The 14,991-nt window shown below is 40.3% G+C and overlaps 1 protein-coding gene across 10 annotated transcripts in view; it reads right to left on the reverse strand.

Annotated features, from left to right (window-relative positions):
- The window catches only part of LOC121554692 (adhesion G protein-coupled receptor L3), a 318,628-nt gene that overhangs the window by 67,762 nt on the left and 235,875 nt on the right, over positions 1-14,991 (reverse strand). For all 10 annotated transcript variants that reach the window (XM_045211912.1, XM_041868385.2, XM_041868384.2 and 7 more), the window contains one exon: positions 10,668-10,787. In XM_045211912.1, coding sequence (XP_045067847.1) covers positions 10,668-10,787 — 120 coding nt within the window. The remainder of the gene's footprint in view (positions 1-10,667; positions 10,788-14,991) is intronic.

Consider the following 14,991-nt stretch of genomic DNA (forward strand, 5'->3'; position numbering starts at 1 on the left):
TAGTCATTAAGGACTGGGGAGTTTTTTTTGTTGTAAAAAATTAACAAAATCCTAGAGGAAAACCTGGTTCAGTATTCTTTCCAACAGACACATGGAGACAAATTCACCTTTCAGCAGGACAATAACCTAAAACAAAAGGCCAAATCTACACTGGAGATGCTTACCAAGAAGACAGTGAATGTTCCTGAGTGGCCGAGTAACAGTTTTGACTTAAATCTGCTTGAAAATCTATGATGAGACCTAAAAAAATTATTAACAACCAATGTGACAGAGCTTGAAGAATTTTGAAAAGAATAACTGGCAAGTCTTGCACAATCCAGGTGTGGAAAGCTCTTAAGATACATTTTTACATTTTAGTCATTTAGCAGACGCTCTTATCCAGAGCAACTTACAGTTAGTGAGTGCATACATTATTATTATTATTTTTTTTTTCATACCGGCCATTCCCTCCCCTACCCTGGGCCAATTGTGCGCCGCCCCATGGGTCTCCCGGTCGCGGCAGGCTACGACAGAGCCTGGATTCGAACCAGGATCTCTAGTGGCACAGCTAGCACTGCGATACAGTGCCTTAGACCACTGCACCACTTGGAAAGACTCAGATCTGTAATCGCTGCCAAAGGTGATCCTAACATGTATTGACTCAGGGAGTTGAATACTTATCTAATCAATATACAGTATATTTTTCATATTTTTTTTTACAAATGTTAGAATTTTGTGTAGATCGTTGACAAAAATGACAATTAAATTAATTTTTATCCCACTTTGTAACACAACAAAATGTGGACAAAGTCAAGGGGTGTTAATACTTTCTGAATGCACTGTATAAGAATAAACAGTATAAGAATGATTTGGCCATGTCAATTCCTAATTCAGCCTACATAGATATTGCACATTACATACAAAACAAACACACACAAGCGCAGAGAGAGAGAGAGAGAGCGAGAGCAAGAGAGAGAAGCACACTTCACCAGATTGCATTGTAAAGTAGTATGCAGTCTGGTATGATGTTCTTACTGTGGAAGGCAGAGTTTGGTTTTCGCCAGGCATTACTGGAACCATGTCGTCCAAAAAGTTATACTTTTGATTTTGAGTCTTGATGATCATCCAGGTGCTTTTTGGCAAACTTGATTCAACTTTTTGGACGAGATGGGTCCCATTATGCCTGGTGAAAACCAAACACTGCATTCCACAGTAAGAACATCATACCAAAGGTCAAGCATGGTGGTGGTGGTGTGATGGTTTGGGGATGCTTTGCTGCCTCAGGACCTGGACGACTTGCCTTAATAGAAGGAACCATGAATTCTGCTCTGTATCAGAGAATTCTACAGGAGAATGTCAGACCATTCGTCTGTGAGCTGAAGCTGAAGCACAGCTGGGTCATGCAGCAAGAAAATGATCCAAAACACACAATCAAGTCTACATGAAAATTGCTAAAAAGCAACAAATTGGAAGTTTTGGAATGGCCTAGTCAAAGTCCAGACCTAATCCCAATTGAGATGATGTGGCAGGACTTGAAACGAGCAGTTCATGCTTGAAATCCCACACGTCACTGAGTTAAAGCAGTTCTGCATGGAAGAGTGGGCCAAAATTCCTCCACAGCGGCGTGAGAGACTGATCAACAACTACAGGAAGCATTTGGTTGGAGTCATTGCAGCTAAAGGTGGCACAACCAGTTATTGAGTGTAAGGAGGCAATTACTTTTTCACACAGGGGAATTGGGTGTTACATAACTTTGTTTATTAAATAAATTAAATAAATATGGAATTGTTTGTTCACTTATGTTCCCTTTATCTAAAATTAGGTTTTGGTTGAAGATATGATAACATTCAGTATCACAAATATGCAAAAGTAGAGAAAATTAGAAAGGGGGCAAATACTTTTCATAGCACTGTAGTGTAGTGGCAAGAGGAGTTATTTACCCAGTCAGATATAGTGTAGTGGCAAGAGGAGTTATTTACCCAGTCAAATATAGTGTAGTGGCAAGAGGAGTTATTTACCCAGTCAGATATAGTGTAGTGGTAAGAGGAGTTATTTACCCAGTCAAATATAGTGTAGTGGCAAGAGGAGTTATTTACCCAGTCAAATATAGTGTAGTGGCAAGAGGAGTTATTTACCCAGTCAAATATAGTGTAGTGGCAAGAGGAGTTATTTACCCAGTCAGATATAGTGTAGTGGCAAGAGGAGTTATTTACCCAGTCAAATATAGTGTAGTGGCAAGAGGAGTTATTTACCCAGTCAGATATAGTGTAGTGGCAAGAGGAGTTATTTACCCAGTCAGATATAGTGTAGTGGCAAGAGGAGTTATTTACCCAGTCAAATATAGTGTAGTGGCAAGAGTAGTTATTTACCCAGTCAGATATAGTGTAGTGGCAAGAGGCGTTATTTACCCAGTCAGATATAGTGTAGTGGCAAGAGGAGTTATTTACCCAGTCAAATATAGTGTAGTGGCAAGAGGAGTTATTTACCCAGTCAAATATAGTGTAGTGGCAAGAGGAGTTATTTACCCAGTCAGATATAGTGTAGTGGCAAGAGGAGTTATTTACCCAGTCAGATATAGTGTAGTGGCAAGAGGAGTTATTTACCCAGTCAAATATAGTGTAGTGGCAAGAGGAGTTATTTACCCAGTCAAATATAGTGTAGTGGCAAGAGGAGTTATTTACCCAGTCAAATATAGTGTAGTGGCAAGAGGAGTTATTTACCCAGTCAGATATAGTGTAGTGGCAAGAGGAGTTATTTACCAAGTCAGATATAGTGTAGTGGAAAGAGGAGTTATTTACCCAGTCAGATATAGTGTAGTGGCAAGAGGAGTTATTTACCCAGTCAGATATAGTGTAGTGGAAAGAGGAGTTATTTACCCAGTCAGATATAGTGTAGTGGAAAGAGGAGTTATTTACCCAGTCAGATATAGTGTAGTGGCAAGAGGAGTTATTTACCCAGTCAGATATAGTGTAGTGGCAAGAGGAGTTATTTACCCAGTCAGATATAGTGTAGTGGAAAGAGGAGTTATTTACCCAGTCAGATATAGTGTAGTGGAAAGAGGAGTTATTTACCCAGTCAGATATAGTGTAGTGGCAAGAGGAGTTATTTACCCAGTCAGATATAGTGTAGTGGTAAGAGGAGTTATTTACCCAGTCAGATATAGCGTAGTGGCAAGAGGCGTTATTTACCCAGTCAAATATAGTGTAGTGGCAAGAGGCGTTATTTACCCAGTCAGATATAGTGTAGTGGCAAGAGGAGTTATTTACCCAGTCAAATGTAGTGTAGTGGCAAGAGGCGTTATTTACCCAGTCAGATATAGTGTAGTGGTAAGAGGAGTTATTTACCCAGTCAGATATAGTGTAGTGGCAAGAGGAGTTATTTACCCAGTCAAATATAGTGTAGTGGCAAGAGGCGTTATTTACCCAGTCAGATATAGTGTAGTGGTAAGAGGAGTTATTTACCCAGTCAAATATAGTGTAGTGGCAAGAGGAGTTATTTACCCAGTCAGATATAGTGTAGTGGCAAGAGGAGTTATTTACCCAGTCAGATATAGTGTAGTGGTAAGAGGAGTTATTTACCCAGTCAGATATAGCGTAGTGGCAAGAGGCGTTATTTACCCAGTCAGATATAGTGTAGTGGCAAGAGGAGTTATTTACCCAGTCAAATATAGTGTAGTGGCAAGAGGCGTTATTTACCCAGTCAGATATAGTGTAGTGGTAAGAGGAGTTATTTACCCAGTCAGATATAGTGTAGTGGCAAGAGGAGTTATTTACCCAGTCAAATATAGTGTAGTGGCAAGAGGCGTTATTTACCCAGTCAGATATAGTGTAGTGGTAAGAGGAGTTATTTACCCAGTCAAATATAGTGTAGTGGCAAGAGGAGTGATTTACCCAGTCAGATATAGTGTAGTGGTAAGAGGAGTTATTTACCCAGTCAGATATAGTGTAGTGGCAAGAGTAGTTATTTACCCAGTCAGATATAGTGTAGTGGTAAGAGGAGTTATTTACCCAGTCAGATATAGTGTAGTGGTAAGAGGAGTTATTTACCCAGTCAGATATAGTGTAGTGGCAAGATGAGTTATTTACCAAGTCAGATATAGTGTAGTGGTAAGAATAGTTATTTATCCAGTCAGATATAGTGTAGTGGCAAGAGTAGTTATTTACCCAGTCAGATATAGTGTAGTGGCAAGAGGAGTTATTTACCCAGTCAGATATAGTGTAGTGGCAAGAGGAGTTATTTACCCAGTCAGATATAGTGTAGTGGTAAGAGGAGTTATTTACCCAGTCAGATATAGTGTAGTGGCAAGAGTAGTTATTTACCCAGTCAGATATAGTGTAGTGGTAAGAGGAGTTATTTACCCAGTCAGATATAGTGTAGTGGTAAGAGGAGTTATTTACCCAGTCAGATATAGTGTAGTGGCAAGATGAGTTATTTACCAAGTCAGATATAGTGTAGTGGTAAGAATAGTTATTTATCCAGTCAGATATAGTGTAGTGGCAAGAGTAGTTATTTACCCAGTCAGATATAGTGTAGTGGCAAGAGGAGTTATTTACCCAGTCAGATATAGTGTAGTGGCAAGAGGAGTTATTTACCCAGTCAGATATAGTGTAGTGGCAAGATGAGTTATTTACCCAGTCAGATACAGTGGGGGAAAAAAGTATTTAGTCAGCCACCAATTCTGCAAGTTCTCCCACTTAAAAAGATGAGAGAGGCCTGTAATTTTCATCATAGGTACACGTCAACTATGACAGACAAAATGAGGAAAAAAAATCCAGAAAATCACATTGTAGGATTTTTAATGAATTTATTTGCAAATTATGGTGGAAAATAAGTATTTAGTCAATAACAAAAGTTTCTCAATACTTTGTTATATACCCTTTGTTGGCAATGACACAGGTCAAACGTTTTCTGTAAGTCTTCACAAGGTTTTCACACACTGTTGCTGGTATTTTGGCCCATTCCTCCATGCAGATCTCCTCTTGAGCAGTGATGTTTTGGGGCTGTCGCTGGGCAACACGGACTTTCAACTCCCTCCAAAGATTTTCTATGGGGTTGAGATCTGGAGACTGGCTAGGCCACTCCAGGACCTTGAAATGCTTCTTACGAAGCCACTCCTTCGTTGCCCGGGCGGTGTGTTTGGGATCATTGTCATGCTGAAAGACCCAGCCACGTTTCATCTTCAATGCCCTTGCTGATGGAAGGAGGTTTTCACTCAAAATCTCACGATACATGGCCCCATTCATTCTTTCCTTTACACGGATCAGTCGTCCTGGTCCCTTTGCAGAAAAACAGCCCCAAAGCATGATGTTTCCACCCCCATGCTTCACAGTAGGTATGGTGTTCTTTGGATGCAACTCAGCATTCTTTGTCCTCCAAACACGACAAGTTGAGTTTTTACCAAAAAGTTATATTTTGGTTTCATCTGACCATATGACATTCTCCCAATCCTCTTCTGGATCATCCAAATGCACTCTAGCAAACTTCAGATGGGCCTGGACATGTACTGGCTTAAGCAGGGGGACACGTCTTGCACTGCAGGGTTTGAGTCCCTGGCGGCGTAGTGTGTTACTGATGGTAGGCTTTGTTACTTTGGTCCCAGCTCTCTGCAGGTCATTCACTAGGTCCCCCCGTGTGGTTCTGGGATTTTTGCTCACCGTTCTTGTGATCATTTTGACCCCACGGGGTGCGATCTTGCGTGGAGCCCCAGATCGAGAGAGATTATCAGTGGTCTTGTATGTCTTCCATTTCCTAATAATTGCTCCCACAGTTGATTTCTTCAAACCAAGCTGCTTACCTATTGCAGATTCAGTCTTCCCAGCCTGGTGCAGGTCTACAATTTTGTTTCTGGTGTCCTTTGACAGCTCTTTGGTCTTGGCCATAGTGGAGTTTGGAGTGTAACTGTTTGAGGTTGTGGACAGGTGTATTTTATACTAATAACAAGTTCAAACAGGTGCCATTAATACAGGTAAAGAGTGGAGGACAGAGGAGCCTCTTAAAGAAGAAGTTACAGGTCTGTGAGAGCCAGAAATCTTGCTTGTTTGTAGGTGACCAAATACTTATTTTCCACCATAATTTGCAAATAAATTCATTAAAAATCCTACAATGTGATTATCTGGAGAAAAAAAATCTCAATTTGTCTGTCATAGTTGACGTGTACCTATGATGAAAATTACAGGCCTCTCTGATCTTTTTAAGCGGGAGAACTTGCACAATTGGTGGCTGACTAAATACTTTTTTTCCCCCACTGTATAGTGTGGTGGCAAGAGGAGTTATTTACCAAGTCAGATGTAGTGTAGTGGCAAGAGGCGTTATTTACCCAGTCAGATATAGTGTAGTGGCAAGAGGCGTTATTTACCCAGTCAGATATAGTGTAGTGGCAAGAGTAGTTATTTACCAAGTCAGATATAGTGTAGTGGCAAGAGGAGTTATTTACCAAGTCAGATATAGTGTAGTGGCAAGAGGAGTTATTTACCCAGTCAGATATAGTGTAGTGGCAAGAGGAGTTATTTACCCAGTCAGATATAGTGTAGTGGAAAGAGGAGTTATTTACCAAGTCAGATATAGTGTAGTGGAAAGAGGAGTTATTTACCCAGTCAGATATAGTGTAGTGGCAAGAGGAGTTATTTACCAAGTCAGATATAGTGTAGTGGAAAGAGGAGTTATTTACCAAGTCAGATATAGCGTAGTGGCAAGAGGAGTTATTTACCCAGTCAGATATAGTGTAGTGGCAAGAGGAGTTATTTACCCAGTCAGATATAGTGTAGTGGCAAGAGGGGTTATTTACCCAGTCAGATATAGTGTAGTGGTAAGAGGAGTTATTTACCCAGTCAGATATAGTGTAGTGGCAAGAGGGGTTATTTACCCAGTCAGATATAGTGTAGTGGTAAGATGAGTTATTTACCAAGTCAGATATAGTGTAGTGGCAAGAGGTGTTATTTACCCAGTCAGATATAGCGTAGTGGTAAGAGGAGTTATTTACCCAGTCAGATATAGCGTAGTGGCAAGAGGAGTTATTTACCCAGTCAGATATAGTGTAGTGGTAAGAGGAGTTATTTACCCAGTCAGATATAGTGTAGTGGCAAGATGAGTTATTTACCCAGTCAGATATAGTGTAGTGGCAAGAGGAGTTATTTACCCAGTCAGATATAGTGTAGTGGTAAGAGGAGTTATTTACCCAGTCAGATATAGTGTAGTGGCAAGAGGAGTTATTTACCCAGTCAGATATAGTGTAGTGGCAAGAGGAGTTATTTACCCAGTCAGATATAGTGTAGTGGTAAGAGGAGTTATTTACCCAGTCAGATATAGTGTAGTGGCAAGAGGAATTATTTACCCAGTCAGATATAGCGTAGTGGCAAGAGGAGTTATTTACCCAGTCAGATTTAGTATAGTGGTAAGAGGAGTTATTTACCCAGTCGGATATAGTGTAGTGGCAAGATGAGTTATTTACCAAGTCAGATATAGTGTAGTGGTAAGAGGAGTTATTTACCAAGTCAGATATAGTGTAGTGGCAAGAGGAGTTATTTACCCAGTCAGATATAGTGTAGTGGCAAGAGGAGTTATTTACCAAGTCAGATATAGTGTAGTGGCAAGAGGAGTTATTTACCCAGTCAGATATAGTGTAGTGGCAAGAGGAGTTATTTACCAAGTCAGATATAGTGTAGTGGCAAGAGGAGTTATTTACCCAGTCAGATATAGTGTAGTGGTAAGAGGCGTTATTTACCCAGTCAGATATAGTGTAGTGGCAAGAGGAGTTATTTACCAAGTCAGATATAGTGTAGTGGCAAGAGGAGTTATTTACCCAGTCAGATATAGTGTAGTGGCAAGAGGAGTTATTTACCCAGTCAGATATAGTGTAGTGGCAAGAGGAGTTATTTACCCAGTCAGATATAGTGTAGTGGCAAGAGGAGTTATTTACCCAGTCAGATATAGTGTAGTGGTGAGAGGAGTTATTTACCCAGTCAGATATAGTGTAGTGGTAAGAGGAGTTATTTACCCAGTCAGATATAGTGTAGTGGCAAGAGTAGTTATTTACCCAGTCAGATATAGTGTAGTGGCAAGAGGAGTTATTTACCCAGTCAGATATAGTGTAGTGGTAAGAGGAGTTATTTACCCAGTCAGATATAGTGTAGTGGCAAGAGGAGTTATTTACCCAGTCAGATATAGTGTAGTGGCAAGATGAGTTATTTACCCAGTCAGATATAGTGTAGTGGCAAGAGGAGTTATTTACCCAGTCAGATATAGTGTAGTGGTAAGATGAGTTATTTACCCAGTCAGATATAGCGTAGTGGTAAGAGGAGTTATTTACCCAGTCAGATATAGCGTAGTGGCAAGAGTAGTTATTTACCCAGTCAGATATAGTGTAGTGGCAAGAGGAGTTATTTACCCAGTCAGATATAGTGTAGTGGCAAGAGTAGTTATTTACCAAGTCAGATATAGTGTAGTGGCAAGAGTAGTTATTTACCCAGTCAGATATAGTGTAGTGGCAAGAGGAGTTATTTACCCAGTCAGATATAGTGTAGTGGTAAGAGGAGTTATTTACCCAGTCAGATATAGTGTAGTGGCAAGAGGAGTTATTTACCCAGTCAGATATAGTGTAGTGGCAAGAGTAGTTATTTACCCAGTCAGATATAGTGTAGTGGCAAGAGGAGTTATTTACCCAGTCAGATATAGTGTAGTGGCAAGAGGAGTTATTTACCCAGTCAGATATAGTGTAGTGGCAAGAGTAGTTATTTACCCAGTCAGATATAGTGTAGTGGTAAGAGGAGTTATTTACCCAGTCAGATATAGTGTAGTGGCAAGAGGAGTTATTTACCCAGTCAGATATAGCGTAGTGGCAAGAGGAGTTATTTACCCAGTCAGATATAGTGTAGTGGCAAGAGGAGTTATTTACCCAGTCAGATATAGTGTAGTGGCAAGAGGAGTTATTTACCCAGTCAGATATAGTGTAGTGGCAAGAGGAGTTATTTACCCAGTCAGATATAGTGTAGTGGTAAGAGGAGTTATTTACCCAGTCAGATATAGTGTAGTGGCAAGAGGAGTTATTTACCCAGTCAGATATAGTGTAGTGGCAAGAGGAGTTATTTACCCAGTCAGATATAGTGTAGTGGCAAGAGGGGTTATTTACCCAGTCAGATATAGTGTAGTGGCAAGAGGAGTTATTTACCCAGTCAGATATAGTGTAGTGGTAAGAGGAGTTATTTACCCAGTCAGATATAGTGTAGTGGTAAGAGGAGTTATTTACCCAGTCAGATATAGTGTAGTGGTAAGAGGAGTTATTTACCCAGTCAGATATAGCGTAGTGGCAAGAGGAGTTATTTACCCAGTCAGATATAGCGTAGTGGCAAGAGGAGTTATTTACCCAGTCAGATATAGCGTAGTGGTAAGAGGAGTTATTTACCCAGTCAGATATAGTGTAGTGGTAAGAGGAGTTATTTACCCAGTCAGATATAGCTATCCCTTTTCCTTTCTTTCTGTCTCACCAAATGTTTCCATATAGGTACTGGTAATGTTACCAGGCTCACGTTCAGTTGTAAAACCTTATCGAACGTTGCAGATAGAAATTCCATGACTAGAGACAACGTTATTCCTTATTTATTTATTTATTCCTTATTTAACATGTCAGAGAGGCATGTTTGTTTTACATAGCACCTGGCTATGAAATGCAGTGTGGAAAGTGGGGGAGTTCAGCAAGACTACAAATTCAAAGACAGCCTACTTTTCTACACTCACGGGAAAGAAAAACATAGCTAGACTGTTGTTTTACTATTAAACTCAATGATGCTATTGTTTTTAATTTCATAAAGCAGCTTGTGTTTCTGAACCAGGTGTAGGGTAGCTAATTAGAAGGCTGGTGGTGACTGGTTAGCTATGGGGAAGCAAGAGAGTCGCCTGCACGATGTGTATAATCGGAGCCTGAGCAGAGCAGCGGGACGGACACTCATCTTGTCCTTCCCACTGCTGAACAGAACTGTGCTGTGCATCTGTGCTGCTAATATTAATTGTGTTTGCCACTGAAAAGCTCTCCTATAAATTATTCTGGATATAATGACAACAAATTACAGAGCCTAGTGGGCTTCTTCACTATATGATCTGGTAATGAAAGAAGATTACAAATGCATTGCGGTTTCCATGTTACACCTGTAATTTTAAACAATACAAGAGGCTTGAAGTAGCCTACTTCAACTTGAATTTGGAGCTCAGAAATCGAGGTACTGGAATAGGCCTACCTTGAAAATCTGACATTTCCTCAATTTGGTGTTTGAAAAGTCCTTGTAATTATTGTATCCAATTTATAAGTTATCTTGCTCCCTTATAATTATCAGTGATTTCATTTTTGATCAGTTGTGTGAGAGATGTGGCCACTTTCGTTTCCTGCCGCTTCAATTGTAGGGTGTTGCACTACTCTGTAGCGGTAAAACCATGTGTGGTTATTATGAGGATGACAACATCTAATGCTGTCTTCAACTGGGCTTTCAATACAATTCCTTCCATTACAAAAGGAACCTGTTTTTTTTTGGGGGGGGCTATATGTACAATTATATAAGCTACTGGGGATGCAGGCTTTCGTTTCAGCCCATGCACCAAGTGATGGAACAAAAGACTGCACACCTAATAGCTGTTCAGGACTGGAGTTGGAGACCCTTGATATACAGTACAAACAAACATTTATTTAAGGCAAAGCCATTTACCATTTCTCCCATGTTGTTTCAAGGTGCTCGCCGACAGGGTGATGGAGTTGCCATGGCCACTCTGTGGGAATTTCAGGTCGGGCAGATTTCCTTCTGTACTCATCCTGGCCACCTCCAGCTCTGGACAGAGGGAAATTAGAAGAAAATGACAATTTAAAGAACCTTATTATGAAAATGACAATTTAAATAACCTTATTGTGAAAAAACGACAATTTAAAGAACCTTATTATGAGGGGTGCAAGTGTTGACAGTTGATGCAAGAGAATGCCATCTGGGATAACATGAGCATTATGAGTCAAAATCCATGAACCCACCACTACGGTTTGTCACCTACAAAAATGTGTTAGCATTGGACAATAGCTTTACATTGTAAATGAAACTCAGTTCTACTCTGACTGTATGCATCATAGCACTGGAGGCTGTTTCAGATCGGAGACAAAGCAGATAACGGGGTAGCAGCAAAAAAGTAATTAGAAACACCACCCCCCTCCTCCCCCACATCAGTGGTCCCTGGGTGTGTTGAATGAAGTATGTCATCTCCTGATTTTGTAACGCTTTGAAGACTAGCGTCCCACTGAAGCCTTCTGATCAACACAGTTACACACTACCAGTCAAAAGTTTGGACATACCTACTCATTCAAGGGTTTTTCTTTATTTTTAAAATGTTTTACATTGTAGAATAATAGTGAAGACATCAGAATTATGAAATAACACATGGAATCAGGTAGTAACCAAAAAAGTGTTAAACAAATCAAAATATATTTTATATTTTTCAAATAGCCACCCTTTGCCTTGATGACAGCTTTGCACACTCTTGGCATTCTCTCAAGCAGCTTCATGAGGTAGTCACCTGGAATGCATTTCAATTAACAGGTGTGCCTTCTTAAAAGTTAATTTGTGGAATTGCTTTCCTTCTTAATGTGTTTGAGCCAATCAGTTGTGTTGTGACAAGGCAGGGGGGGTATACAGAAGATGGTCCTATTTGGTAAAATACCAAGTCCATATTATTGCAAGAACAGCTCAAATAAGCAAAGAGAAACGACAGTCCATCAATACTTTAAGACATGAAGGTCAGTCAATACGGAATATTTCAAGAACTTTGAATGTTTCTTAATGTGCAGTCGCAAAAACCATCAAGCGCTATGATGAAATGGGCTCTCATGAGGACCGCCACAGGAATGGAAGACCCAGAGTTACCTCTGCTGCAGAGGATAAGTTCACTGGAGTTACCAGCCTCAGAAATTGCAGCCCAAATAAATGCTTCACATAGTTCAAGTAACAGACACATCTCAACATCAACTGTTCAGAGGGCCTTTGTGAATTAGGCCTTCATGGTCGAATTGCTGCAAAGAAACCACTACTAAACGACACCAATAATAAGAAGAGACCTACCTAGGCCAAGAAACACGATCAATGGACATTAGACCGGTGGAAATTTGTCCTTTGGTCTGGAGTCCGAATTTGAGATTTTTGGTTCAAACTGCTGTGTCTTTGTGAGACGCGGTGTGGGTGAACGGATGATCTCCACATGTGTAGTTCCCACTATAAAGCATGGAGGAGGAGGTATTATGGTGTGGGGGTGCTTTGCTGGTGACACTGTCTGTGATTTATTTAGAATTCAAGGCACACTTAACCAGCATGGCTACCACAGCATTCGGCAGTAATACGCCATCCCATCTGGTTTGGGCTTAGTGGGACTATCATTTGTTTTTCAACAGGACAATGACCCAACACACCTCCAGGCTGTGTAAGGGCTATTTTACCAAGAAGGAGAGTGATGGAGTGCTGCATCAGATGACCTGGCCTCCACAATCCCCCGACCTCAACCCAATTGAGATGGTTTGGGATGAGTCGAACAGCAGAGTGAAGGAAAAGCAGCCAGCAAGTGTTCAGCATATGTGGGAACTCCTTCAAGACTGTTGGAAAAGCATTCCAGGTGAAGCTGGTTGAGAGAATGCCAAGAGTGTGCAAAGCTGTCATCAAGGCAAAGGGTGGCTATTTGAAGAATCTCAAATATAAAATATATTTTGATTTGTTTAACACTTTTTTGGTTACGATATAATTCCATATGTGTTATTTCATAGTTTTGATGTCTTCACTATTATTCTACAATGTAAAAAAAGGTAAAAATAAAGAAAAACCCTGTGTCCAAACTTTTGACTGGTCATGTCTTCAGGTGTAATCCAGGGAGCCTTGTTGCACACTTCCTCGCTTTGTACGGTTGAAGAATGGTTGAAGCCATCGAACGCTTTTGTCTTCTGAGAAAATTGGCCCACACTTCAAGGAAGCTATCATTTTTGGGGGTGAGATGAGAGGAAAGCGATTGGTAGACGAGCTAGAGACGGATGGTGAAGACAGCCAGGTTTTGGTGCACCGGCTCAACAGCTGTTGTGTCTGAGGCAAGATCATAATTTGTTGTTCAAAGACTGAGGCATCGTACAGCAGCGGAACATGAAGCGTTGATAGGAGATTGGCAGAAATAATCATTTTATAAGCAATATCATACTTTTCATGTGCTTGAATTTAGTTTGAGAATACAGTCAAAACAACAGTACCAGACCTGTTTTCTTTTAAAGGCCCAGTGCAGTCAAAATTATGTTTGTCCTGTGTTTTGTATCATATTGTACAACAGCTGATGAAACTAACACTGTAAAAGTGTAAAAACATTTGATCAGTGTTATTTCCTGATAGTTGCTGGATGAAAATACAATCTACACAGGACCATCTAATCAGCTTGTTTGCATGGGAGGGAGTTTCACCTTGCCTGGTGACATTACCAGGCGGTAAATTGATTAATAACCCCTTACGCTCATGGAAATTGGCCTACAGTATATGGATAGGGCGAAATTGAAATGTTTCTTACAGAAGAAATATAGAATGCATATACATAACTATGGTAGCAATCAAAAGGGAACAATTTGGAGTTTATGGGAAAATTATTAGACAAAATGTGAGGACAAAACAGTTAATCTGACACAAGACTGAATCCAAACATTACACTGTTGATTTTATGTGCATTTTACATTTACTGTACTTTTCGCACACATTTGTTGATAACTAAAAATATCCAATGAACATTTTGGGTAGGTGCTACATAAGACAAAAAAATTACAAGGCTTTGAGTGAGAGGTCTAACTGGTGTCTCCAAATGGCCACACACCTCTCGAAAGTGTGCACAGTTCACACATAATTTCAATGCACTTTTATGACTCAAAAAAGAGTCTTCAACTATAACGTGCTATTTTGAACTCTCCTAGCTGTGCCGTTGAGGAACTAGAGCAAGCACAGAGCGTCATTACACAATTACTGTTGTTGTTTACGCAATCTAAAAAGGTCCATTATAAATCACAATCTGTTCAGGTGGGCATCATTTGAAAGCGTGTTCTATTGCCAACATGGCTAGCTAAGTTACAAAATAGGATCTTACAGTGTTAGGCTTTCACAAGGCAATTCAGAGAAACAGATCCTAATTCTGGTGCGCATAGAAGAAAGAGTCACGAGTGCATTCAGATCCGTGTTCCCCGCCAAATTTCTTCACAATAGACAAACATAGGCTCATTTTGTTCAGAACAACCCAGGGTATGACGCCATGTCATCTTGTAACTCTACATCAAGCATAGTGATCATAAACGTTGACACTGTACATTACAAGAGTTTTATGATATGGAAATGTGAAGTGCACATTTGGACTAATGGGTGTTTGGCTTGATTGCATGACATCAAAACGGTATAACGTTTTAAAAACGTGATCCTACAGCCTTCTTAGACTCAACAACTCAGCAACTATCAGCAGACAAAAAAAAGAAATCAGTGTCAGAATGTCAGACACTTAAAATATTCGCACGGAGAAAAGCACCAGGAATTGACGGCTTTCCCATAGAATTCCATTTACCATTTTGGGACAAAGAAGCGCCCCTATTTACACAAATGTGACCCGTTTCAGGAAGCTAGGCGTATGTCGCACGTCACTACTTCACAGGGGAGGCATTTGAACGTCTTTAAAAAATTACAATTTAAATGCCTTCTGGAAAATGCGAGCTTTCATGTGCCTTAATAACAAACGTGTATTCCATCTGTAAATACGAATACAATTGTTAAATTACGAGCCTAGTTAGTTTAGCCACGGAAAGAGACAGGAACCTTCCCGCTAGCCATGATTGGCTGAGATAATGGATGGACTGGACATGCCGGGAGATGAGTTTGGTTTGGTCTGCCATGTAGCATGCTTCTGCCTATAACGTGAACTGCTCAGTATGTGTTGATAGTCCTTTCTACCGCAGCGTTTTTGAGATAAAACTACAAAAGTTGTGTTACTTTTCTCAAC

The sequence above is a fragment of the Coregonus clupeaformis genome, chromosome 39 (assembly GCF_020615455.1).
Source record: "Coregonus clupeaformis isolate EN_2021a chromosome 39, ASM2061545v1, whole genome shotgun sequence".
NCBI lineage: Eukaryota > Metazoa > Chordata > Actinopteri > Salmoniformes > Salmonidae > Coregonus > Coregonus clupeaformis.